The following is a 26,936-nucleotide window of genomic DNA, read 5'->3' on the forward strand; positions in this document are numbered from 1 at the left end:
CCTGTGCGTGGGATATGGACAGACATTTACAGAACACACCAAGGTACCAAAATGAACCAGCAGAAAAGGAGATCTTGAACATATGTATATTACAAAAACAGAAGTCTGTCGAGAGGTGACACATTGTGCACAAGTGCGATTCTGGTGTGAGGAGAAACCATGGTCGCTTTACCATGTATGTGGAAAAAAGAACTATCTTCTAAGTGAGAAGCAATGCATAAAAGTGCGAGGAAGCTAGCGAGTCAAAACAACTGACCTATGTTTGCTAAGCTGAACACACCCAACGAAATGGAGAACTGCAGCAGAAAAAAATTTATTCCACATTCGTGTTGCAGAGGCGAGCGCAAATGGCAATACAGTATTACATAAAACGCACACAACCTTGAGGAATATGAGTGTACAGTAACGCAGGAGACACTACATTACTGCGTTATCAGCGTTGGAGGCGCTCTGGGACGAGTTTGTGAGGTACTGCATTGCGCTGGTGACGGTATGTAAACCTGCATGTGGGATCCTGGGAACAAAAGTTTGGACAATGAGAGTAACATTTACGGAACCATTCAAATCCGTACAAAGCACAAGGTACAAAGCAGCATAAATGCGGGAAGGCGTTCACTCCGCGATTGAGACTTAGAATATCGTAAGAATACAACAAGTAGGAAGCTGCGAATTATATATCTCGATGCATATATCCGCAGCTCGCAAAATGCACGCCGGTGTATTGACTTGGCGACCAAGTAAGAGCAGAAAAGTAGCAAGCGTAAGTGGCGTTCATATGCAGGACCGCAAAACGCTTGTCATAATCACAACAAACCTCCGCTAAGAGCTCTTGCCATCAAAATAACGCACGTACCTAGCACAAAATGTACACTTACCCAGTGTATGAAGTGTGTGAATTAGGGCTGCGGTGGTGACGTTCGTTTTCGGTTATATATTCTTTGCAATCTTCGCACTCACTACAGTTTCCCCTGAGAACACCGAAAATATACTTGTTTGCTAGCGACATCTAGCTTTTCCGTTGTTCCTGACGATACTATGATAAACGCGAGGAAAACCACTGATTAAAACAGATTACACTTGTTAACGGACGGACGACGAGCGTTAAGCGTTTCAAGGAAATCGCTCTCAGTGTGGATAGACCTAGACCAGGCTCGGCTACGCAGCGAAATCGGAAATCTTGGTGGTTGCGGCATTGACAATTGTTTTCCACCCTTTAGAAAGAAACATACTATCAGTATTTCAGACTGCGAACTTATAATCTGTGTTCATACAGCATTGATAACATGTAGTTGACGTATAGGTGACGCTGAAACAGATAAAAAATAACAGCGTAGATTCGCAACTGTCGTCTCGAATGGGAGGCTGAAACGCGGCATTATGCTGAAAAACAAAAGGAAAACAAACGATAACAAAGAGATTATCGTTGGAGATTTCGCTTAGAAGTTACAGTGTCGGAGTAGAGGGTACATTTATAAGTTACAACAAGCTGTTTTTGTTTTTTCCGAGATGTAACTTCTATTCGTTTTGTAAAGACATGACCTTGGTCGCTTTTAACCTCTAAATATACGTTACAGTGGTGTAACCTATTAGAAATCTCGAAATCTACGTCTATACAGAAGTTACATGTTTCTAAAAGTTACAATAAAAGGTACGGGTTTAAGAGTGTAGCGGAGTTCACAACCGACATTCGTCACATCGCTGGCTCCGCGAATGTAGTGGCTGACGCCCTGAGCCGGACCTCCACCCTTTCCTCCAGCCCACTCTCAATCGCCGACTTGGCTACCGCCCAGGCACGGGACTCCGAACTGCAACGGCTTCGTACCGCGTCTACCGGCCTCAAGCTCCAAGACATCTCGTACCCTTTAACTCCGACGCCCGTGCTCTGCGACATCTCCGGTGCATCCCCTCGCCCTCTTGTCCCTGACGCCCTCCGGAAACCCATATTCAATAGCATCCACGGCCTCGCACACCCCGGCGTACGCGCCACCATTACGCTGATCACGGACCGTTAGGTATGGCCGGGAGTGCGCCAGGATGTCAGAAGATGGGTCCGCGCTTGCGCTCCTTGCCAGCTATCAAAGTGCCACCGCCACACCAAGTCTCCGATTGGCACGTTCCTCCCTCCGTTACACCGCTTTGCTACCGTGCACATCGACATCGTGGGCCCCCTCCCTCACTCTCATGGCCAACGATACATTCTCACATGCGTGGATCGCTTCACCCGTTGGCCAGAGGCAACCCCTATGGCGGATTCAACGGCCGAAACGGTCGCTTCCACGTTTCTTTCCTCCTGGATCGCCCGTTTCGGTGTGCCAACGGAAGTCGTCACTGATCGCGGTCCCCAATTCGAGAGCCGCCTATTCGCAGCATTCACCAAGCTCCTCGGTACCACGCGCCTCCGCACCACCGCGTACCATCTTGCCTCCAACGGCTTGGTGGAGCGTTTGCATCGGCATCTCAAGCAAGCCCTGATGGCCCGCGGCACGCCCCAGCACTGGACCGAGAATCTGCCGCTGGTCCTCCTCGGCATTCGCGCGGCCTTGAAGCCTGACATCCAGTGTTCCTCCGCGGAATTGGTGTACGGCACCACCATCCGCCTACCTGCTGACATGTTTCAAGCGTCCCCCCTGCCGCCCGATGCCCCCTCTGACTACGTGCGCCGTCTGCAATCTACATTCTCCCACCTTCATCCTACGGCTACCCGCCCTCCCCCGCCGTCGTCTGGATACGTTCCCAAGGCCCTATCTGAAGCCTCGCACATTTTTCTCCGCGTAGACAGGCTTCGACGGGCTCTTCAGGCCCCATATTCCGGCCCGCACAAAGTGCTCCGTCATGGCACGAAGACCCTCGTCATCGACCTCAACGGCAAGCCGGAAACGGTGTCCATAGACCGCACCAAGCCAGCCTTCATCAACGCACCCTCCGTGCAGGCCTTCGACACGCCTCTTCCATCGGGCCCAGTGTCCCCCGCTCCGCGCCCTAAAAAGTCCGTTTCCTGGGCTCCCTTGCTTCGGACGATCCTTCCAGTCCCCCGAGGGGGAGGGTAGTTTGTAGAGCGCCATGATCCAAGAGACAATGAAGTGCTGACTACCGCACGCTCACGCTTCTGGAGCCCGCGCTCCAAATAATAAACATTATCTCTGCTGCCGCACTGGCCGAACCGGCTGTCTCTTTCTCTGGCTCCGGTCGAGCTCCCACACACACATTGTAGGTCAGATACACTGGAGCGAGACGTCAACCACCGACCGTGCATCTAGATGCGTAGCAAGTAACCATCGAAACCCAGTTATACGCTATCGTGCTACTCCAAAACTGTGATATGCTTTTCGCACATCACTTAGAAACCAACACACGCACAATCATATTTACATTCCTCAAATACACGCTGTTGTAACTCGTAGAAACTAGAAAAGCACCGCCAAACAAAACGGCGAGGCGGCAAATCATGATCATGAATGGTGTCGATGCAGGTGCAGCTGATCTGCTGACGCGAGTTTCGTTGCTACTGGAACAGTTGCGCGAGACTATTGAAACCGCCGCGTAAATATAGCGAGTTTTGACAAAACCTGAAGTTGCACGAACAAGAGCACCCTTATTTAAGGGAAAAAAGCCTCATATTCAGAGCGCACGCTGCTGCACGTACAGCACGTCCATATATCTTCGGATACATGATTTTCTATTACAACGATGACAGCACAATTAAAAGGTCTTCTATATTAAATGCGGCTTGGAGGAGCAAATGGATGTTAGTATGACGCTTGTAATAAATTAATATTGCATGTTAATGACATGTCTTTAATGTTCCAAACCTGCACTTGAAGGGATGTCGGATCAACGTCAGCGCAAGGACGTCTTTTCCCAATTACACGAGAATGTCGCATGGGCGTAACCACAAATATGTTTTTTTTTTTTTTTTGGGGGGGGGGGGGGCTAACATGCTGATGTCTTGTGGACGTCAATGATGGACGGTGACGTTTGGAGCAGTTTGAGACGTCCATGGGACGTTTGTGGTTTACTGGGATGCACCTTGCATACCATTTCGATTCCCACTGCGCGTTACTTCACATTCCTTAAAGTAGAACTTGGGCGACATACACCCGACGTGTAACTGACTTGAGATTCATTTTGTACCTTCTAAAGTGAGAACGGTTTGGTCAGAAGGTGATGTGCTCCCTTCGATTGCTCAGTCGAGTAGTGAGATTGCACAATATTGCTAACATATACTACAATATAGTACATATATTAATATATACATATATACGTATATAACATATAATACATATAATAATAATACTAACATATAATAGAATATAACACAATATTGCTAACAAATTCTTGCGACATTCTAAACATTGGACGCTTAGCCCCTCAACTAATTGGATGTTCTCATTTTGAGTTATCGAGTGAATTGAAACGTAAGTATCGTTCCCTGTTGAACGTGGATTACGAAACAACATGAAGATGAACAGAACATGTGTTTTGTCTTCTCTGTGATTTCTAGACTACTTCCTAGTAGTAAGTACTGGACTCTCACAGTGCACAACGCCCAACTGGCCTGAACACGATTTAATTAGCAATTAGAGCTAATTGGGACCCCCCACATTAATCAGCACCCTCCAGGGAGCCACCACACTAATTGGGGAAAGTCTAACTCGTGTCCAGACCAGCTGAGCGTTGTGCACTATGAGAGTCCATAAAAAATAAAAAAATAGATAGAAATAGAGTGGAGAGAAGGAGTTTAATTGAAGATCAACGGCGCCATCTTGAAGAAAGCGGTCCGGAAAGGCCGCTGACCGTCGCTGGGCGACGGAGCACAGAGGCAGGTTGCAAAGCATCGCAGCTATGACCACCAGTTCCGGACATCCTGTGACGTCAGCTGTGACGTCATCACGGCATGTCTGGGCAAGTTAGGACAGCTCTGGGCATGCAAGGAGAAAAACACTCGTAATACAGAGGCTGGAAAAGCAAGAGTATGCAAACCATCAATAGCTAACAACAAAAAAAAATTAGTTACACAACAAATGAGCCCACCAGAACAGGAGCGCAGAACCATGCGACTGCTCCATCCGAGAGGCAGGCAGAAACTGACTCGTAATGGTTTTTGTCCTGTATAAACCCCGCAGCTGCACCCCCTAACGGTTACTTTCTCAACTAATCTCACAACAAAATTATTAAGAATCACGCCAGCGCTACTCCCGGTCCCAAGGCAGAAGATGATAGAAAATGGCGGGAATGCCCGGACAACAGCAACCAGCACCCGACGTGCACGGGCACGAAAATCGCAAACAAAGCGGGAACAAAGTTGGCGAAATCATTAGTTACCCAACAAATCACCTCACCACAGTAGGAGCGCAGACCGATGCGACTGCTCTCGTCGACAGCCAGGGATCAAGTGACGACGGAGCGAACGACCGCACGTCTTCTCCCAACGAGAGCCAGAGGTGGACTGACGTAAGCGCCACTCTACGGGTGCTACGCATGCGCGCGCTCGTAGCGCCCTCTGCGCGCTCCTACCGCCACCTGCGAGAGGCTAAGAGAGAAGAGCATTCCTGCGCCCCCTGCTGACCGTTCTCATTGGTCGTGAGGCTAAGTGAGAAGAGCATTCCTGCGCCCCCTGCTGGCAGTTCTCATTGGTCCAGACATCATCCTATTGTCTCAGGGCTACACTGTTTTTTTCCACTAATGCTCCTTTGGTCAATCTGCAGTGAAGCCACGGTATGACGTCATCATGCACCTGGGTGGCTCAAGGACGCGTGCGCTCTAGACAGGGGACCTATTATTTATTGAATCACTATCCCAAGATTATTTCCTTTATTCTTCTATAACGATTGCATAGGAAACTATTGCAGAAGAGCACCATGCATGAAAACTGATCGTAGGAATTCCAAAGTCTTACTAAATGAGACTTGCAAAAGAACAAAACATCCTAACATGTAACTCCATCAACGGCTAATAAGAGGACTAGGCACTCAACAAATCAACGCGCGCAGTACTCAGGGCAGCACTATCGTCAAGACGACAATGTTCCTTGTCAAAAAAAGACAAAATACAAAGCGTTAACAAAGGAAAGCATGCATATCGGGGCATGTCAGGACACGTCAGGACAAATTCGCACGACTGTTGGGCAACAGAGGAAAACGAACACTTGAACAGAGTGAAAAAGGCACTCACCATCATTTTTCCCGTTCACAGCATTCCCTCATTGTAAATCCGCTCGTCACAAAATCCACCTGCATCGTCGAACACCATTCACCAGTGACGAACTACACATCCGCACCCCATCAGAGGCAGACAGAACCCCACCTAAGCTACGCTCTTCCACTGACGGCCAACGCCAGGATCATAATTACCGTGTCTACACCCGCCAGTGTCCAAGAGAGAAGTGAATCCTTGCGCCCCCTGCAGGCCAGTCTCATTGGTCGTGACGGCATCCTATTGTCTCAGGGCTACCCTGTTTTTTTCCACTAATGCTCCTCTAGACAAGGTCAACCTGAAACAATAGTCTCTCGGTATGCGGTCATCATGCAGGTGCGTGGCTCAAGAACGCGCACGCTCTAGACATGGGACCTGTTATTTATTGAATCAATATCCCTAGATTATTTCCTTTATTCTTCTATAACGATTGCATAGGGAACTATTGCAGAAGAGCACCATAGAAAAGAGGAGATTATAGCATTTCATTCCCAAAGTCTTACTGTACAGGGAAAAAATGGTGCAGCAAGACATGTTCATCCCACCCGAGAGCCAGGTAGATAATTGAATAATGATGCTTTGTTCCTCCTGAATAAAGTCACACACCTGTCCCCCTCGCGGTTACTCTCTGAACTAAATGAATCGCAAAAGTATTAAGAATAGCACTATTCCCATTCAAGGCAGCACTATCGTCAAGAATATTGCTTGTACAAAAAGAAAAAAACTACATGTAGAAGGAAAGCATGTCAGAACAAGCCCAGGCATGTCAGCGCATGTTTGTCAGACAACAAGGGGGAAAAAGCGAAAAGGAACAAAGAAGGAAACCAGCATCAAACTATTTCCAAGCACACGCACTCCTCTTGTTCAAAAACAGTGCTCATCATAAATCTGTCCAGGGGAATACACACCATTTTGCTACACTTTTTTCAGTAACAGTCAACGCATTGCTACAGACTGCGTGACATCATCACATCCTGTCTGAAGAAGACACCGGCAAAGACTCCTATTAATTATTGAATCGCAAGATTATTTCCTTTGTCCTACTCTGAATGACATTGATTCTCTCATTAAAATTCAACAAAAAAGCACTCTGCATATTAACGATTTTCACCCCAAAGGCTCATCATGGTCATTAGAATTACAGTAAACTACCACTGCTCTTTTAAAATAATAAGTGAGACCACTCAACATCACCTCCAGTTCCATTCGCGCACGCCAAAGCACAAGACAGAACGCCTTTACGGGAACATGATGGCATTCTTACCATATTAATGATTTTATACCTTGCATTGCAGTTTAGAAACACTACTACAAAACTATAATTTTAGAAGCTCATTAAAATTCTACTTTCTATGGAAACTATAATTGCCCTATTACTTGAATCGCTATTAATGAAGCGCTCCAATTTTTTCTCTCTTCCCATTTCAGCCTTGTCATGCAGTGAAGCAGACTCACATACAAAATCATTAATTTACACTGAGGGTGCCGTGAATTCAGGAATTCCTATCCTGTGCTCAAATACAAGCATTTCTTCACGGATACCTTTAACAGCTGACTTCCTCAACATACCGAGCTCCTAACAACATCTAACAGACAATCAGAGAAACCCTCTTCTCAGCTGCACCATGCGACTTTCTTCTGCGTAAAATCGGTGATTTGGGGAAGAGAGCAGCGAAAAATTGCGCGCACTTGTGCTTGACTTAAAAAACCTGAAGCATATGCCAATAAACCAAGAAAAAGACACTCCTGTCTGGTATCTGATAGTGCCACATACACAGACGCATTGTCGCAAAGAAAGCACAGGACAGGGATACACAAATTTCCTTAGGTGAGCAGGGAAAAGGCTTAAGACCTCAGGAATAATAGCAGAGTCACTGGACATCGCTACGCGGCTAACACAAATAACAAGATAATAGCGGCGGGTAAAATTGCAACACTGCTAAACAAGCCCCAACATGCCATCATGACGTCGCAAACCAGGAAAAAGAAGCACGCGCGCACACACAGCAGCTCAGGAATGCACAAGGAGAGGTGCTTTATAGGAATTTCTACTCCACACACTCAGATACCAGCATTTCTGCACAAATACCTATAACGGCTGACTTCCTCAACATATCGAGGAAAGCGAATACTGACACTCAACATATAACAAAAAACAAACAAATTCCATTCTCATGAACTCTCCTCTGCCGAGCGGCTTTCTCCTGCTCTACCTGGATGCTGACTGTTTCCCCTCATCTACATTCTGAGTAAAAGCAGTGAAAGGAGAAAAGAACCGCGAAAAACTACACGCTTTTGTGCTCCAATAGCTGTAACTGCAAGAAACCGTAGCACACGCCAATAAACTGAGAAAAAGACACCCATTTCTGCCACCAGATAATTCTTGCATAATGCCACATACACAGCCGCATTACCCTTGCGTAAAGAAAGCACAGGACAGGGATACACAAATTTCCTTAGGTGAGCAGGGAAAAGGCTTAAGACCTCAGGTAACCTCACATCGCCACGCGGCTAGCACAACATGACACCAACAACATACTAGCAGCGGGAAGAATTGCAACACTGCTAAACAAGTCCAGACATGCCACGAGAACGTCACAAATCAGGAAAAAAGCACACGCACGCACGCACGCACAGAGTACAACGCATTAAACACACGGTGCGCTCAGGAATAATCGTAGCGTTACCGCACGTCGCTACAAAGCTCAACGTCTAACCCAAGACGACAGCAACAAGATATTAGCGAAGAGTAAAAATTGCAACACTACTGAACAAGTCCAGACATGCGACATCGCATACAAAACACTGCTCATCGGGGAAAAGGCCTAAGCCTGCGGCGGATCATCATAGAGCATACACAACTTCATTTTTCTATTTTGCGTAAACTAAACGCGGTCTGCTTGGAAAACGACGTACAAATTTTCTCAGGGAGCAGAGAAATATAGAAATTTCTACTCCGTGCTCAGATACCAGCATTTCTGCTCAAAAACCTTCAAAATTAAGCACTGCTTACTTCGTCAAGATATCGAACACCCAACAAAATCAAACAAACAACCCCACTTCCACTGGTAGAACACTATTCAGCTTTTACGCAGGAGGCTTTCTTCTACATAAAAAGTAGAGAAAATAAGAAAAGAGCAGCGAAATATTGCACGCACTTTTGCTCGCATAGCTATAAGAGAAAAAAATAAATAAAAGAACGACGCACACGCTAATAAACTGTGACAAAGACACCCATTTCTGCTATCAGATAATTATTGCATAATGCTAAATACTCATTTGCATTGGCCCTGCGTGAAGAAAGCACAGGACAGGGATACACAATCTATCTTAAGCGAGCACGGAAAGTCACTTCTACTCGAACAGCTTAATACCATAAAGTCTGAATTTTTGCAAAGAAAATAAAGCCTGAACAGCGCTACGAAGGTGACAGACACATACTAACAAACAAACAAACACTTCTTCGAGTCTGTACTATCTTTTAAAAAATAACGAAAGCACACATTAAAAAAATCAAATCGGCTAGGCAGCCTACCAGACGTTGTGCCTTAAAGTTGGCTGCACGCAATGCGCGGAAGCATGCTGTGAAGCCAACTTGCGGTTTTGCTGGATGCACATGAAGTCCGATTCCAATTGGAAATCGCGCTAAGGACGTGCCAAACGTGGAATTTTCGCAAGATTAATCCCAATACCTGGAATTCTGTTCATTTTAGCGGGAATGCTGGCGCTTGTGCTCCATTATTCGAAATTTTCGAATATTCGAATTTCTCGTTTATCAAATTTTCGAATACGAATAGGGTTGGAATATCAACAATATTCGAACAATATTCGAAATTTCGAATATTCGCACACCTCTAGTGAATACTGACACTCAACGATATATAACAAAAAACAAACAAATTCCATTCTCATGAACTCTCCTCTACCGAGCGGCTTTCTCCTGCTCTACCTGGATGCTGACTTTTTCCCCCCTCACCTACATTCTGAGTAAAAGCAGTGACAGAAGAAAAGAACCGCGAAAAATTACACGCATTTGTGTCACAGGACAGGGATACACAAATTTGCTTACGTGAGCAGGGAAAAGGCTTAAGTCGTACCGCTCAGGAATAATCGAAGAATCACCGCTAATCGCTACGCGGCTAGCGCTTGAACAGCGCTACGAACGCGACAGATACATACTAACTAACAAACAAACAAACACTTCTATTCATTTCTATTGATAAAGGCGTAAACCACACTACAAGAACAAAGCACGCTGCTTCAGGAAAGCGTATCAAATGCATCGCAACAGGACCGGCTCTCATAAAATAGCCTGCCCAAAACGAAGACTTCACCAGGTTCGCGAGGTAATTCCATTAAAAACGCTCTCGGTCTATCCTACAGATAGCAATGCAAGCGCTGCTACCCTTATTTTTTAAGCCACTATTGCACGCAATAGTACATAAATGTATCACTCGTGTCACATGAAAAGGCACACACAAAGAACTTACTTGTCAAGTGGGATCCCTGGTTCAGGAAAGCGCGCGCGCGCCCGCGCGAACACATACACAGACGCACACTCACATTTTCACACTCACAAACACAAAGTCTATTCTCACAACCACATAAATCCATATTATTCCTCAGGTCAATAATTATCCTACCATCGTCAAAAGATGGCTCACTCTTGTATGCGATCGCAAAGCGATAGGTCCTCGTTCCGGATGTAATAGGATATCGCCACTCGGCCGACGCGAACCAAAAAAGAAAGAAAGGAATGCGCGTTCGCTATACCTCCACAAAGAAAATGGTGCCGTGCTTCTACGCAGCGCTCATCATACAGGAGTGAATTGTCTTCTTCGTTTTCCTTTTATTTTCTTGCACCCATATATTTTGCAAGAATACTATAGAGCAGAACGGACAAATGTGAACATCATTCGCTACACACTGTAGCTCTCATCATTTTTAAACCAAACCACTTAACATGTGTTCATAGGTCTTCACTAAATAGGTGAGCCGATAATGACTCAAAATGAAATGAAATCAAATAAAATAATCATTCCAGCATCGCTGGCTGCAAGCTTGGGTACCCTGCTTGGGTCTGCTGGCGCTGGAATAAAAGATTTATCGCGAGGGTACTACAATGGTGAGCTCTGCTGCTGTTTAAGTGATAAAACAGTGCTGTAGTAGTACCCTTGCGATAAATCTTTTATTCCAGCGCCAGCAGACCCAAGCAGGGTACCCAAGCTTGCAGCCAGCGATGCTGGAATGATTATTTTATTTGATTTCATTTCATTTTGAGTCATTATCGGCTCACCTATTTAGTGAAGACCTATGAACACATGTTAAGTGGTTTGGTTTAAAAATGATGAGAGCTACAGTGTGTAGCGAATGATGTTCACATTTGTCCGTTCTGCTCTATAGTATTCTTGCAAAATATATGGGTGCAAGAAAATAAAAGGAAAACGAAGAAGACAATTCACTCCTGTATGATGAGCGCTGCGTAGAAGCACGGCACCATTTTCTTTGTGGAGGTATAGCGAACGCGCATTCCTTTCTTTCTTTTTTGGTTCGCGTCGGCCGAGTGGCGATATCCTATTACATCCGGAACGAGGACCTATCGCTTTGCGATCGCATACAAGAGTGAGCCATCTTTTGACGATGGTAGGATAATTATTGACCTGAGGAATAATATGGATTTATGTGGTTGTGAGAATAGACTTTGTGTTTGTGAGTGTGAAAATGTGAGTGTGCGTCTGTGTATGTGTTCGCGCGGGCGCGCGCGCGCTTTCCTGAACCAGGGATCCCACTTGACAAGTAAGTTCTTTGTGTGTGCCTTTTCATGTGACACGAGTGATACATTTATGTACTATTGCGTGCAATAGTGGCTTAAAAAATAAGGGTAGCAGCGCTTGCATTGCTATCTGTAGGATAGACCGAGAGCGTTTTTAATGGAATTACCTCGCGAACCTGGTGAAGTCTTCGTTTTGGGCAGGCTATTTTATGAGAGCCGGTCCTGTTGCGATGCATTTGATACGCTTTCCTGAAGCAGCGTGCTTTGTTCTTGTAGTGTGGTTTACGCCTTTATCAATAGAAATGAATAGAAGTGTTTGTTTGTTTGTTAGTTAGTATGTATCTGTCGCGTTCGTAGCGCTGTTCAAGCGCTAGCCGCGTAGCGATTAGCGGTGATTCTTCGATTATTCCTGAGCGGTACGACTTAAGCCTTTTCCCTGCTCACGTAAGCAAATTTGTGTATCCCTGTCCTGTGACACAAATGCGTGTAATTTTTCGCGGTTCTTTTCTTCTGTCACTGCTTTTACTCAGAATGTAGGTGAGGGGGGAAAAAGTCAGCATCCAGGTAGAGCAGGAGAAAGCCGCTCGGTAGAGGAGAGTTCATGAGAATGGAATTTGTTTGTTTTTTGTTATATATCGTTGAGTGTCAGTATTCACTAGAGGTGTGCGAATATTCGAAATTTCGAATATTGTTCGAATATTGTTGATATTCCAACCCTATTCGTATTCGAAAATTTGATAAACGAGAAATTCGAATATTCGAAAATTTCGAATAATGGAGCACAAGCGCCAGCATTCCCGCTAAAATGAACAGAATTCCAGGTATTGGGATTAATCTTGCGAAAATTCCACGTTTGGCACGTCCTTAGCGCGATTTCCAATTGGAATCGGACTTCATGTGCATCCAGCAAAACCGCAAGTTGGCTTCACAGCATGCTTCCGCGCATTGCGTGCAGCCAACTTTAAGGCACAACGTCTGGTAGGCTGCCTAGCCGATTTGATTTTTTTAATGTGTGCTTTCGTTATTTTTTAAAAGATAGTACAGACTCGAAGAAGTGTTTGTTTGTTTGTTAGTATGTGTCTGTCACCTTCGTAGCGCTGTTCAGGCTTTATTTTCTTTGCAAAAATTCAGACTTTATGGTATTAAGCTGTTCGAGTAGAAGTGACTTTCCGTGCTCGCTTAAGATAGATTGTGTATCCCTGTCCTGTGCTTTCTTCACGCAGGGCCAATGCAAATGAGTATTTAGCATTATGCAATAATTATCTGATAGCAGAAATGGGTGTCTTTGTCACAGTTTATTAGCGTGTGCGTCGTTCTTTTATTTATTTTTTTCTCTTATAGCTATGCGAGCAAAAGTGCGTGCAATATTTCGCTGCTCTTTTCTTATTTTCTCTACTTTTTATGTAGAAGAAAGCCTCCTGCGTAAAAGCTGAATAGTGTTCTACCAGTGGAAGTGGGGTTGTTTGTTTGATTTTGTTGGGTGTTCGATATCTTGACGAAGTAAGCAGTGCTTAATTTTGAAGGTTTTTGAGCAGAAATGCTGGTATCTGAGCACGGAGTAGAAATTTCTATATTTCTCTGCTCCCTGAGAAAATTTGTACGTCGTTTTCCAAGCAGACCGCGTTTAGTTTACGCAAAATAGAAAAATGAAGTTGTGTATGCTCTATGATGATCCGCCGCAGGCTTAGGCCTTTTCCCCGATGAGCAGTGTTTTGTATGCGATGTCGCATGTCTGGACTTGTTCAGTAGTGTTGCAATTTTTACTCTTCGCTAATATCTTGTTGCTGTCGTCTTGGGTTAGACGTTGAGCTTTGTAGCGACGTGCGGTAACGCTACGATTATTCCTGAGCGCACCGTGTGTTTAATGCGTTGTACTCTGTGCGTGCGTGCGTGCGTGTGCTTTTTTCCTGATTTGTGACGTTCTCGTGGCATGTCTGGACTTGTTTAGCAGTGTTGCAATTCTTCCCGCTGCTAGTATGTTGTTGGTGTCATGTTGTGCTAGCCGCGTGGCGATGTGAGGTTACCTGAGGTCTTAAGCCTTTTCCCTGCTCACCTAAGGAAATTTGTGTATCCCTGTCCTGTGCTTTCTTTACGCAAGGGTAATGCGGCTGTGTATGTGGCATTATGCAAGAATTATCTGGTGGCAGAAATGGGTGTCTTTTTCTCAGTTTATTGGCGTGTGCTACGGTTTCTTGCAGTTACAGCTATTGGAGCACAAAAGCGTGTAGTTTTTCGCGGTTCTTTTCTCCTTTCACTGCTTTTACTCAGAATGTAGATGAGGGGAAACAGTCAGCATCCAGGTAGAGCAGGAGAAAGCCGCTCGGCAGAGGAGAGTTCATGAGAATGGAATTTGTTTGTTTTTTGTTATATGTTGAGTGTCAGTATTCGCTTTCCTCGATATGTTGAGGAAGTCAGCCGTTATAGGTATTTGTGCAGAAATGCTGGTATCTGAGTGTGTGGAGTAGAAATTCCTATAAAGCACCTCTCCTTGTGCATTCCTGAGCTGCTGTGTGTGCGCGCGTGCTTCTTTTTCCTGGTTTGCGACGTCATGATGGCATGTTGGGGCTTGTTTAGCAGTGTTGCAATTTTACCCGCCGCTATTATCTTGTTATTTGTGTTAGCCGCGTAGCGATGTCCAGTGACTCTGCTATTATTCCTGAGGTCTTAAGCCTTTTCCCTGCTCACCTAAGGAAATTTGTGTATCCCTGTCCTGTGCTTTCTTTGCGACAATGCGTCTGTGTATGTGGCACTATCAGATACCAGACAGGAGTGTCTTTTTCTTGGTTTATTGGCATATGCTTCAGGTTTTTTAAGTCAAGCACAAGTGCGCGCAATTTTTCGCTGCTCTCTTCCCCAAATCACCGATTTTACGCAGAAGAAAGTCGCATGGTGCAGCTGAGAAGAGGGTTTCTCTGATTGTCTGTTAGATGTTGTTAGGAGCTCGGTATGTTGAGGAAGTCAGCTGTTAAAGGTATCCGTGAAGAAATGCTTGTATTTGAGCACAGGATAGGAATTCCTGAATTCACGGCACCCTCAGTGTAAATTAATGATTTTGTATGTGAGTCTGCTTCACTGCATGACAAGGCTGAAATGGGAAGAGAGAAAAAATTGGAGCGCTTCATTAATAGCGATTCAAGTAATAGGGCAATTATAGTTTCCATAGAAAGTAGAATTTTAATGAGCTTCTAAAATTATAGTTTTGTAGTAGTGTTTCTAAACTGCAATGCAAGGTATAAAATCATTAATATGGTAAGAATGCCATCATGTTCCCGTAAAGGCGTTCTGTCTTGTGCTTTGGCGTGCGCGAATGGAACTGGAGGTGATGTTGAGTGGTCTCACTTATTATTTTAAAAGAGCAGTGGTAGTTTACTGTAATTCTAATGACCATGATGAGCCTTTGGGGTGAAAATCGTTAATATGCAGAGTGCTTTTTTGTTGAATTTTAATGAGAGAATCAATGTCATTCAGAGTAGGACAAAGGAAATAATCTTGCGATTCAATAATTAATAGGAGTCTTTGCCGGTGTCTTCTTCAGACAGGATGTGATGATGTCACGCAGTCTGTAGCAATGCGTTGACTGTTACTGAAAAAAGTGTAGCAAAATGGTGTGTATTCCCCTGGACAGATTTATGATGAGCACTGTTTTTGAACAAGAGGAGTGCGTGTGCTTGGAAATAGTTTGATGCTGGTTTCCTTCTTTGTTCCTTTTCGCTTTTTCCCCCTTGTTGTCTGACAAACATGCGCTGACATGCCTGGGCTTGTTCTGACATGCTTTCCTTCTACATGTAGTTTTTTTCTTTTTGTACAAGCAATATTCTTGACGATAGTGCTGCCTTGAATGGGAATAGTGCTATTCTTAATACTTTTGCGATTCATTTAGTTCAGAGAGTAACCGCGAGGGGGACAGGTGTGTGACTTTATTCAGGAGGAACAAAGCATCATTATTCAATTATCTACCTGGCTCTCGGGTGGGATGAACATGTCTTGCTGCACCATTTTTTCCCTGTACAGTAAGACTTTGGGAATGAAATGCTATAATCTCCTCTTTTCTATGGTGCTCTTCTGCAATAGTTCCCTATGCAATCGTTATAGAAGAATAAAGGAAATAATCTAGGGATAGTGATTCAATAAATAACAGGTCCCATGTCTAGAGCGTGCGCGTTCTTGAGCCACGCACCTGCATGATGACCGCATACCGAGAGACTATTGTTTCAGGTTGACCTTGTCTAGAGGAGCATTAGTGGAAAAAAACAGGGTAGCCCTGAGACAATAGGATGCCGTCACGACCAATGAGACTGGCCTGCAGGGGGCGCAAGGATTCACTTCTCTCTTGGACACTGGCGGGTGTAGACACGGTAATTATGATCCTGGCGTTGGCCGTCAGTGGAAGAGCGTAGCTTAGGTGGGGTTCTGTCTGCCTCTGATGGGGTGCGGATGTGTAGTTCGTCACTGGTGAATGGTGTTCGACGATGCAGGTGGATTTTGTGACGAGCGGATTTACAATGAGGGAATGCTGTGAACGGGAAAAATGATGGTGAGTGCCTTTTTCACTCTGTTCAAGTGTTCGTTTTCCTCTGTTGCCCAACAGTCGTGCGAATTTGTCCTGACGTGTCCTGACATGCCCCGATATGCATGCTTTCCTTTGTTAACGCTTTGTATTTTGTCTTTTTTTGACAAGGAACATTGTCGTCTTGACGATAGTGCTGCCCTGAGTACTGCGCGCGTTGATTTGTTGAGTGCCTAGTCCTCTTATTAGCCGTTGATGGAGTTACATGTTAGGATGTTTTGTTCTTTTGCAAGTCTCATTTAGTAAGACTTTGGAATTCCTACGATCAGTTTTCATGCATGGTGCTCTTCTGCAATAGTTTCCTATGCAATCGTTATAGAAGAATAAAGGAAATAATCTTGGGATAGTGATTCAATAAATAATAGGTCCCCTGTCTAGAGCGCACGCGTCCTTGAGCCACCCAGGTGCATGATGACGTCATACCGTGGCTTCACTGCAGATTGACCAAAGGAGCATTAGTGGAAAAAAACAGTGTAGCCCTGAGACAATAGGATGATGTCTGGACCAATGAGAACTGCCAGCAGGGGGCGCAGGAATGCTCTTCTCACTTAGCCTCACGACCAATGAGAACGGTCAGCAGGGGGCGCAGGAATGCTCTTCTCTCTTAGCCTCTCGCAGGTGGCGGTAGGAGCGCGCAGAGGGCGCTACGAGCGCGCGCATGCGTAGCACCCGTAGAGTGGCGCTTACGTCAGTCCACCTCTGGCTCTCGTTGGGAGAAGACGTGCGGTCGTTCGCTCCGTCGTCACTTGATCCCTGGCTGTCGACGAGAGCAGTCGCATCGGTCTGCGCTCCTACTGTGGTGAGGTGATTTGTTGGGTAACTAATGATTTCGCCAACTTTGTTCCCGCTTTGTTTGCGATTTTCGTGCCCGTGCACGTCGGGTGCTGGTTGCTGTTGTCCGGGCATTCCCGCCATTTTCTATCATCTTCTGCCTTGGGACCGGGAGTAGCGCTGGCGTGATTCTTAATAATTTTGTTGTGAGATTAGTTGAGAAAGTAACCGTTAGGGGGTGCAGCTGCGGGGTTTATACAGGACAAAAACCATTACGAGTCAGTTTCTGCCTGCCTCTCGGATGGAGCAGTCGCATGGTTCTGCGCTCCTGTTCTGGTGGGCTCATTTGTTGTGTAACTAATTTTTTGTTGTTGTTAGCTATTGATGGTTTGCATACTCTTGCTTTTCCAGCCTCTGTATTACGAGTGTTTTTCTCCTTGCATGCCCAGAGCTGTCCTAACTTGCCCAGACATGCCGTGATGACGTCACAGCTGACGTCACAGGATGTCCGGAACTGGTGGTCATAGCTGCGATGCTTTGCAACCTGCCTCTGTGCTCCGTCGCCCAGCGACGGTCAGCGGCCTTTCCGGACCGCTTTCTTCAAGATGGCGCCGTTGATCTTCAATTAAACTCCTTCTCTCCACTCTATTTCTATCTATTTTTTTATTTTTTATGGACTCTCATAGTGCACAACGCTCAGCTGGTCTGGACACGAGTTAGACTTTCCCCAATTAGTGTGGTGGCTCCCTGGAGGGTGCTGATTAATGTGGGGGGTCCCAATTAGCTCTAATTGCTAATTAAATCGTGTTCAGGCCAGTTGGGCGTTGTGCACTGTGAGAGTCCAGTACTTACTACTCTTCCTGCCTCTCATCACACGCGGAGGGAATCTTCCTACAGACCATACATAACACAGTATGTATTTCCTGACACATTTCCCGTAGCTTTCCCAAAAGCTGTAGAGATACTTGAGAAACGGAATGAAATTAGCATTAATGTGTATGTGTACGAAAAGGAAGAAAACTAGATCTACCCCATCAAAGTTGTTCATGAGGAGTGTCAGAAGCATGCGGACTTGTTACTAGTTGTCTCTCATTTTGTGCTCATCGCAAATTTTAATGGCTTGTTTATTCCACGTGGGCAATTTCATTGTAAAATGTGTACAATGGGCTTCTGCTCAGAGGGAAGTCTGAAGTGTCATTTAAGTATGTGTAAGCAACAGAAAGTAGCCAATACCATTTACCTAAACAAGGGAGAGGCATTAGCATTTGCAGGGGAACATGTGATGTCAGAAGTTCCTTTCTACTGTGTGTATGACTTTGGAAGTGTGCTGTCACCGTGTCAGGATTCAGGAAATGTGTATGAGAATTACATCCCCTCTTCATTTTGTCTGTTAGTGATACGCGCATCCGACTCATATGTCCTCCAAAATCATCCGTATCGTGGACCTAATTGTGTCACTCTCTTTATGGAGCTACTGCACAGGCTCCATGACGACATTTTCGAATGGATATGTACAATGGCACTCTAGAAATGACCGCAGAAAACGTGCAGCAGCATGCCACAGCAAGTCACTGCAACGTTTGCAAAGAAGCAAAAAGTTCACGACCATGACCATGTAAGTGGAAAATTTCGACAAACTTTGTGTAACACCTGTAACTTAAAACTGAGACGCCTCCTAAGGTTCCAATCATTGCACACAATGCCAACTATGACGAGTTGACTTTTGTCTCAGTTGCATTTGCTTAAGAAAGTGGACATAAATGTGCTTACCAGTAGCTCCCAAAAATTAAAGGCTATAGACCGTTTGTTCCTACGGATTCCTAGATAGTTTAAACTTCCTGAACGCAAGTCTTGAATCATTGGTGAAAAATCTATGTGAGAAAGGTGAAGACAACTTTCGTTGTCTTCGTCAATTTTTTCCAAACGAAGAACACTTTCAACTGATGTTCGCAAAGGAGTGTTTTGCTACAATTTTGTCACCACTTTCGAAGCCTACAATGAGCTTTCTCTACCTCCTCGGGATTAATTCCTCAACACCTTGAATGGTACAGAAGTAAGTGAAGAAGATTATTGCCATGCGCAGAGAGTCTTTGAAAAATTTGAACTCATATACTTACTCACAGATGCGCTGCTTTTAGCAGACGTGCTTCAGAGCTTTCGCAAGTGGACGCTTGACTTTCACAAGATTCAACCTTTTCACTTTGTGTCTCTTCCCGGTTTAAGCATGTCTTGTGCCCTAAAAATGAATAAGTGAGTAAGGTAGAGCTAGAGTTGATTCACGACCCTGACGCATAGCTACTGAGTAAGAATGGTGTACGAGGAGGTGTTACGCAGTGTTCACTGAGGAAGGCGGCTGCAAATGTACCAGGAACAGAGCAGTTTGACCCTGAAAGGCGAAGTAGCCCATTACATAGACGTTAATGGGCTGTACGGCTCAGTAATGAGAGAGCCACAACCTTCTTTTTGAGGTTTCGTGTGGCTCACAGAGGATGAAATCGCGAACTTGGATATAACACACCTCTCAGATGACGCACCTGTGGGTTACTTCCTCGAGGTAGATCTAACGTATGACAAAGAAATTCACCAACGTCACACAGATCTGCCAGTTACCCCCGAGAAAATGTCAGTTCCCTATCATCTGCTGTCAGAGTATCAAAAGAAGTTTCACCTTCTTCAGAAGGCTACCGATGCAAAATTACTGTTGACATTATTCGACAAAGAGAGATATTTGCAGCTTTCATGTTTTCATACTGAGCACTATCGCAATCTGCAGTTGTATTTGCATTTGGGATTGAGGCTCACCAAAATTCAAAGGGTTCTAAAGTTCAAACAAAAGCCCTTTCTCCGATCCTATGTGGACTTCAATCATGATCCTCGAAAACGAGCTACAAATGCCTTCGAAAGCTCCCAAGCTAAGATTGGAATTAAAGGGGTTGTGGCATGTCATCTTACGTTATCCCAGATAAACGTAAAACGCGGTTCTTTTTAACAACGTGGACCAGCAATGAAAGTTTCACAACGAAAAGAGTGATAGAACCGGAGAAAATGGGCACCGAGGATACGGAAACCCATGCGGCTCTGACGTCACAGCGCACGCCGCTGCCAATGAGGCGGCGCACGAGAAGTCACGTGCTCACGGAATGGACGCAACTCTGACGTCGGCGCTTTGCTCGGGAGTGTGTTCGAGGGCTTTTATCTCGCTAAGTAAGACACGTGGAAGAATAATTGTTTTTTCTTCACTATTCGGGCGTGCTGTACAACGCGTCCATGATGTAATGAACCGCATCTATGAAAGTGTCCCAACCCGTTTAATAGCGTGTACGGACGTTCGTGTATGCAGGTGAGAAAGTTTGTCAACAGTCGTCGCACAGTAACCGATGAATAAGTGCTCAAACTCCTACGCAAGCCAAACCTAAAGGATCCTGACCTACATCCTGTGAAACCTAAAGGAGTTCCGACCGCTGAGCTCTCACGTCATACTCTTTCAATTCTCTCAATCTGTGCTCCGCATGAGACAGCTACTGTACCTAGGATTCACGATATTGGAACTCTCCAAGCGCAAGATGCTCGATTTTTACCACAACTATTTTCTTCTTGTAGCTCCAGATACTAGACTGCTGTATATGGACACAGATTCCTAAATCCACAAATCATAAAGTTAAGCAAAAAAAAGCACTTCTCGAACTAGCTGACAAGCACCTGGGTAACTGTAGCGATGACCCCGATCATCCACTATATTCCACGAAAAATAAGATGGTACTGGGAATGTTTAAAAACGAGATGCTTCGTGATTACATTCTCGGTTTCTGTTGTCTAAAACCAAAACTGTACGCTCTCGAACTGAGTAGTAAAAAACAGCACAACGGTGCGAAACATTCTGAAGTACAGAAGCTTCTTTATTCCATGTACACCGACGCTCTTGAGTATGGCAGAATACACACTGTTAAACAGAACCTGATCGTACACAAACAAAATGTAAACAAAAGTGTGTCAGTGACAAAGATTCCTCTCAACCCTCTGATACAAAGCGTTACATTTGTGCAGATGGAATTGAAATGTTCCCTTTTGGTTTTCTTGCCTAATATGTATGGATTGGACAAGTGTTATCAAGGATAGAAGCATCACGATGGTAGATGATGGAAGGTCGTTATCATCAATAAAGATGTTGTTCCTTTTTTGTTATTTTTGTGTTTCTTCATAACAAATGTTTAACACTAAAGGAGTGTTGATTGTACATATCTTCATTTGACTTATTCAATGCACTTTTTTTTTCTTAAGTTTTGTATTGGATATGAATGAGAGAGTTGCCACTTCCTTAAATAAAGAAACTTTTTTCAAAGTGTTTCCAAAAAGTGGAGTGTCACCTTGATATGTACGACGGGTGTTCAAGTCAAACCGGGACTTTTCATTTTCCGCAAAAGTAAAATGAATTTACAGGCGAGAAATTAGTTTGATTTTTCAACGTAATCTCCAGCTGCACTAATGCACTTGTCCCAGCGTTTCACGAGGGCTTGGATGCCAGCAGCGTAGCAATCTTTACCGGCGCGTAGCAGCCACGATCGGACCGCATTCTTGACCTCGTCGTCCCAGCTGAAGTGGCAGCCCGAAGGAACGCCTTCAGTGGCCGGAAGAGTTGGAAATCGCTGGGGGCGATGTCTGGACTGTAAGGGGGATGTGGCAGCAACTCCCAGCCAAGTTCCTGTAAGGTGTGTGTCGTGAGATGCGCGGTATGCCGGCGTGCATTGCCCTGTAGGAGGAGGACTCCTTTGGTGATGAGGCCCGGACGCTTTTGCTTCAGCGTCATGCACTATTGATGGTGGTACCACTGGGCAGAAAATCAACATGAACAACGCCAGCCTTGTCCCAGAAAACGGTGGCCATGACCTTACCCGCAGATGGGGTGCTTGTGAACTTCTTGGGAGCTGGCGAGCCCGGATGCTTCCTCTATTTTGATGCGCGTTTAGACACAGGAGTGAAATGCTGCACCCACGTTTCATCGCACGTGATGATCCGATAAAGGAACGGCTGTCCTTCAGTGTTCAAACGGTGCCTTAGCTCTTGGGAGATTTCCAGCCTTCTCTGGCGGTCAAAGACTGCCGGTCAAAGCTGCCTCAGGACCCAACGGGCACTAACTTTCCCAAACTGGAGGTGTTCATGAATGACTGTGTTCAACGTTCCCACAGAAACGTTCGTCTTTTGAGCCAGTTCGAGACATGTTATCCGTCGGTCCTTGAGGATCAGGCGCTCCACAAGTCCACATGTTCTCAGGAAGTCTGACACTGGGCTCTGAGCCGCCCCGGCCGGGATCGTCCTGTACTGGTGTACGGCCGTCTCGGACCGTTTGCACCACTAAAACGCTTTGCTGCGGCTAAGTGTATCGTGGCCATACTGAGTCTGAAGTCTTCTGTGAATTTCAGATTACTTTACGCCTTCCTTCACGAGAAACTTCATGACAATTCGCTGTTCGATGTGCCCGCTCACCTCGTTGTCGGCCATCTTGTCCAGCACGTGTCTTCTGTTTTGCACAAACTTTGGACCACCACGTGGTGAACATGGAGGCCTGTCGCGTGTGAAAATGATGAAAAAGAAGTAGCGCGATCCATTTGTACACTCAGGAGACAGAAAGTCCCGGTTTGACTTGAACACCCCTCGTACGTTGCAAAACAGCTTGTTTCGAGTTCTCTTGTTTTCAAACTGATGATGAAATTATGAATGTATAATACTTTCACCATTTTTGTGTGAGCTGTCTGATGTAATGTATCCTACATTCTTGCTAAGATGACTAAGTAAAGGTTTTTTTTTTTTTTCAAACACAAATTGGTTCACTTTTTAGACTACACAACAACATGACATGTTATCTGTTTTTCTTGGTATTTGTTTAAGCACAAGTATTGCTATCAACCTGTCATTGAGTTTAAAGTTGGTGTGTGAGAACCTCGGAGTACACTTTTCAAGCAGAGAACCACAGCAGAGAAGACTACTTATACAAAGTGTTTCATTTAACTCAAACCCCACATTAAAAAAATAACGGCTGATTGCATCACAACTGCATAGTATTATTAGTAGCCTAAAGTGTTTCCGAGCATTTTTGTACCGCAATTAATTAATTAATTAGTGGAAATTAATTTTATAACTTTCTAGTTACGAGGATTACAACGAAGATGTCAATTGTGAAATTGTAGGCGCTGTCATCAGAAAACGAATCCAGTGGCTTGCAACACTCTAGCTCTAACGACTCGTTTTTCCCGTGTCTGCAGAAATGGGCAAGACCTTCCGGAACTTGGACGGAGCATCTTTCCGTCGCGTGAAAAGAGCGCTCCATCGCAGAGCCCTCTCATGTCCACTTGACGAACAAGGAGATATGCGATCCATTCGACCTACACTGTTATCTATCAGAAGGCACGCTGACCATGACAACGCGGTGATCTAAAATGATATTAGATTAGCTACCCTATCCAATGAGGGCGGAGGGGCTGCGGCCTTGAGTGATGTCATACGACCTTGATGACGTCATTTTCTGGCTGGGGAATCTCCTGACTACTCTTGCTATTTCTTCTCTTCACTTGACTCAACCTCCTCCTCCTTCTCCTCCTGTTTCTTTCCAAAACAGGGATGAAAGGGCTTCCGCAGAATTATTTTGGGTGGGAGAAACCTGCTAGTTCCAAGGAACGAACATGAAAATAAGGAGATGACCTCGTTCGAATGGTGATAAATGGGAAAGAGTGGAAAGGAGGCTGTATCATAATGAGGGCACGCCACATTTAAAAGTGAAAGTTTGCTTCTATCATCTCACTTCAAAGATGTCTGATGACGACAGTGGTAAGTTTTGCTTGCAGTGTACTTCTTTTTCTCATGATTGTTGTCTTTCTCAGTCTTTACCAGCAGTCCAGTCTTCTTTTTTGAGGGTGGTAAGGAATTATAGTGAATATGAAAAAGTCTTTAAAATTTATTTCTTGTTTCAGCCCCTGAGTCGCCACCGCCAAGCTGTGTGTGTTATCGAAATTTGATTGATTTGATGTTATTATATGAGTCCCATTTCAGATGATTCGGTGGGATCAAATGAGTGGCCGTGTATGTACTAACACATGACTATTGTTTTGACTGTTTAGTTATTATTAATTGCACGTATCTTTTTTCAGACACTACACAGGCGCCGCTGCTACCAATCCCTGAATGTGAGTAAATTTATAGCATTCGATGTACTGTATGTTATTAAGAGCAAATATCTGTTTCAGATTATTGGAGTCCAGCAGCACCGCAATGTATATATTATTGCAATATGTGTGGCTGTTGATATTAATTGGGAATCTTTTTCTGATTCCAGCGATGGTGCCATGTATTGTATTGTGTGTATACGTTCATATTAATCATGACTATCTTTTCAAATTATCCTGTGTCAATGCACTGCATGTATTAGTGAATGAGATTGTGGTTTCACATAATAATAATAAGTTGTCTTTCAGGTCATTGGTGTGGACTACATGAGGCATCAAGTGGTAAGGAATGTGAGGAATGTTTTAGGGGAATGAGGAATGTGTTCATTTTATGTTTTCTTTCAGATCCAGACGCCCTCACGGATTTAATAAACGAACCTCTAAGAGAAGCACTGTTAGATTTACTGAATAATCAATATTTTTGTATTACATTATTATTATATATATTATATTATATTATAGTATAGTATAAATATTATAATTTCTGTTACACGTCCTGTCTGGTGTTTCTTCTGTTTCAGGTCGTGAAGGTTTTTCGGCTGGGTTTTTCTCCTTCACCTGATGAGCATTACAATTGGCAATATAATTGGCCTTAATAAATGTATTTCAACTTGTACTTTTGTGTGTGGCTCCTCTTTGCATGGATGTTGTCATGAATGGCTTCTGTCTGCAGGCATCTCATGGCACTACAAATGCTGAAAGGAGCCCTGTCACAGCCAAGAGCCAAGCCACTGAAAAAGAGCGTGCATACCATACAAAGACAACACAGAGAACATGAAGAAGGCGGCTGCAGCATAAGAACCGTTGCCTGCGTTCTGCCTGCCGAAAATTACAAATGAGCCTGAAAAGGAGACAAGCCAAAATTAAAAATCTACAAGGTCTCATTGCCGAGCTCAAGATGAAAAACTTCCAGAAGAAGTGGTCCACGAATGGGACAAAAAATGTAAAGAAGCCAAAATCAGGTCCCCGATACACATCAGACACAAGAAAATTTACCTCGATGCTTCATTTCTATTCACCCCGTGCCTATCGATATGTCGCAAAAATGTTTCCGATGCCGGCTGTGGACACACTTCGTGAGTGGGCCAAAGTTGTGGGTGCATATATGGCCAGACTTCACTCAGGAAGTCCTCGACCATCTCAAGGCGAAACATCAAGGCAGTGAAGAGAGGGAGAAATTGTGTTCTATTATGTTGGATGGCATGAGTATACGCAAAAAGTGTGAGTTAGACGGACCACTGGTGGCCTCCTTGGATACGTATATTTTGGAGAAGCCCTCGACATAGACGATGTAATAATAATAATTGGGTGTTTACGTCGCGAGACAACTGACACATAGACGATGTGCCCCTGGCTGGCAATGCACTAGTTTCTATGGCTGTGGGCGTGGCAAGCCCGTGGAGTATACCGTTCTCGTATTTCCGATACAAGGGCCTTTCACAGGAGGTACTAAAAACCGCGTTACTGATGCGATCATGGCCACAACAAAATTTGCTCTAGAGGTCGTAGCTACTACCTGTGATGGACTCACATCTAATGTCATGATGGGGCGATTTCTGGGCTGCCTGATTTATGTCAAGGACACTGAGAGCTTCCAAACGCACTTCCCTCACCTTTCCGACAATGAGTAGAACGTACACCTAATCTTTGACGCAGCTCACGGCCTTAAGCTCCTAAGAAACCTCTTTGGGGACCATCGAGTGCTACACAGCACCCAATATGGGGTAACAAAACAGAATGTAACTCTTCCGGAGCATCGTGACCTGCCATGTAAGCAAAGCTAAGTGCGCTTTCAGCATTATTAGATTATCGTGTGGGACTATATAGAAAAGCCCACAGAACCAGTAACCGCCCATGGACAGCCGACAAGGGTTCGAGCACCCGCACCCCAATGTGAACATTCATTGAACGCCTCCTGGACGCGTTAGTTGGGATGCTTCAATGAGTATTCAGCAGCAGACGTCCCACATATATCACCCTGTGGACACCGTGCGCACCCTATCCGCACTGTGTCCACAAAGAGGTGTTTGAGCACCCCTTTTCGCTCTTGACCCTCCGGCTCCTTGACTCCTGACTTGGCTCCTGACTGCGTCGCCACCAAAGGAGAAATCTGCGTAGAAGGCTTGTTTTTCGCCACGCCCAGACGAGAGAGTCACGTGATGCCATAGCCCGTTGTGTGGATGATTTCAAACGCCGCTGGATAGGCTGGAGAAACATGGCGGCGTCTGCAATGGCTTGGAATAATACGGTACTTTTCAACGCGAACAGCACCAGTACAGCTTGAATTTTGTGAAGCTTGTGCGAACCATTCCCACTTTCGGGGTCGTGCTTGGCCATCCGACCCGTGAAGGAACGCCGTGCCAACTCAATAACATAACAAAGATTTATTTCGTACCTTTTCTCAACTAATACCCAAAAC

The 26,936-nt window shown here is 44.9% G+C and overlaps 1 protein-coding gene and 2 long non-coding RNA genes across 3 annotated transcripts; 2 read left to right on the forward strand and 1 right to left on the reverse strand.

Annotated features, from left to right (window-relative positions):
- The first annotated feature begins 2,243 nt into the window (after positions 1-2,243).
- Positions 2,244-3,047, forward strand: LOC135392340 (uncharacterized). Its single transcript, XM_064623056.1, has one exon. It carries the CDS (start codon positions 2,244-2,246, stop codon positions 3,045-3,047), a length of 804 nt encoding a protein of 267 aa, XP_064479126.1.
- A 1,672-nt stretch (positions 3,048-4,719) lies between these two features.
- LOC135393007 (uncharacterized) lies at positions 4,720-6,572 on the reverse strand. Its single transcript, XR_010422371.1, has 2 exons — positions 5,340-6,572; positions 4,720-4,918 (listed from the first exon to the last, which is right to left on the reverse strand). It is a non-coding gene; the product is annotated as an uncharacterized LOC135393007 (long non-coding RNA).
- Positions 6,573-16,098: 9,526 nt separating this feature from the next.
- LOC135393008 (uncharacterized) lies at positions 16,099-17,951 on the forward strand. The gene is made up of 2 exons (XR_010422372.1): positions 16,099-17,331; positions 17,753-17,951. It is a non-coding gene; the product is annotated as an uncharacterized LOC135393008 (long non-coding RNA).
- Positions 17,952-26,936: the final 8,985 nt, after the last annotated feature.

This window comes from Ornithodoros turicata, chromosome 4, assembly GCF_037126465.1.
Source record: "Ornithodoros turicata isolate Travis chromosome 4, ASM3712646v1, whole genome shotgun sequence".
In the NCBI taxonomy this organism is placed as follows: Eukaryota; Metazoa; Arthropoda; class Arachnida; order Ixodida; family Argasidae; genus Ornithodoros; species Ornithodoros turicata.

What these genes read in the sequence shown, in the direction of transcription:
- LOC135392340 (XM_064623056.1), top strand. Translation starts at nt 2,244, where the DNA reads ATGGCGGATTCAACGGCCGAAACGGTCGCTTCCACGTTTCTTTCCTCC.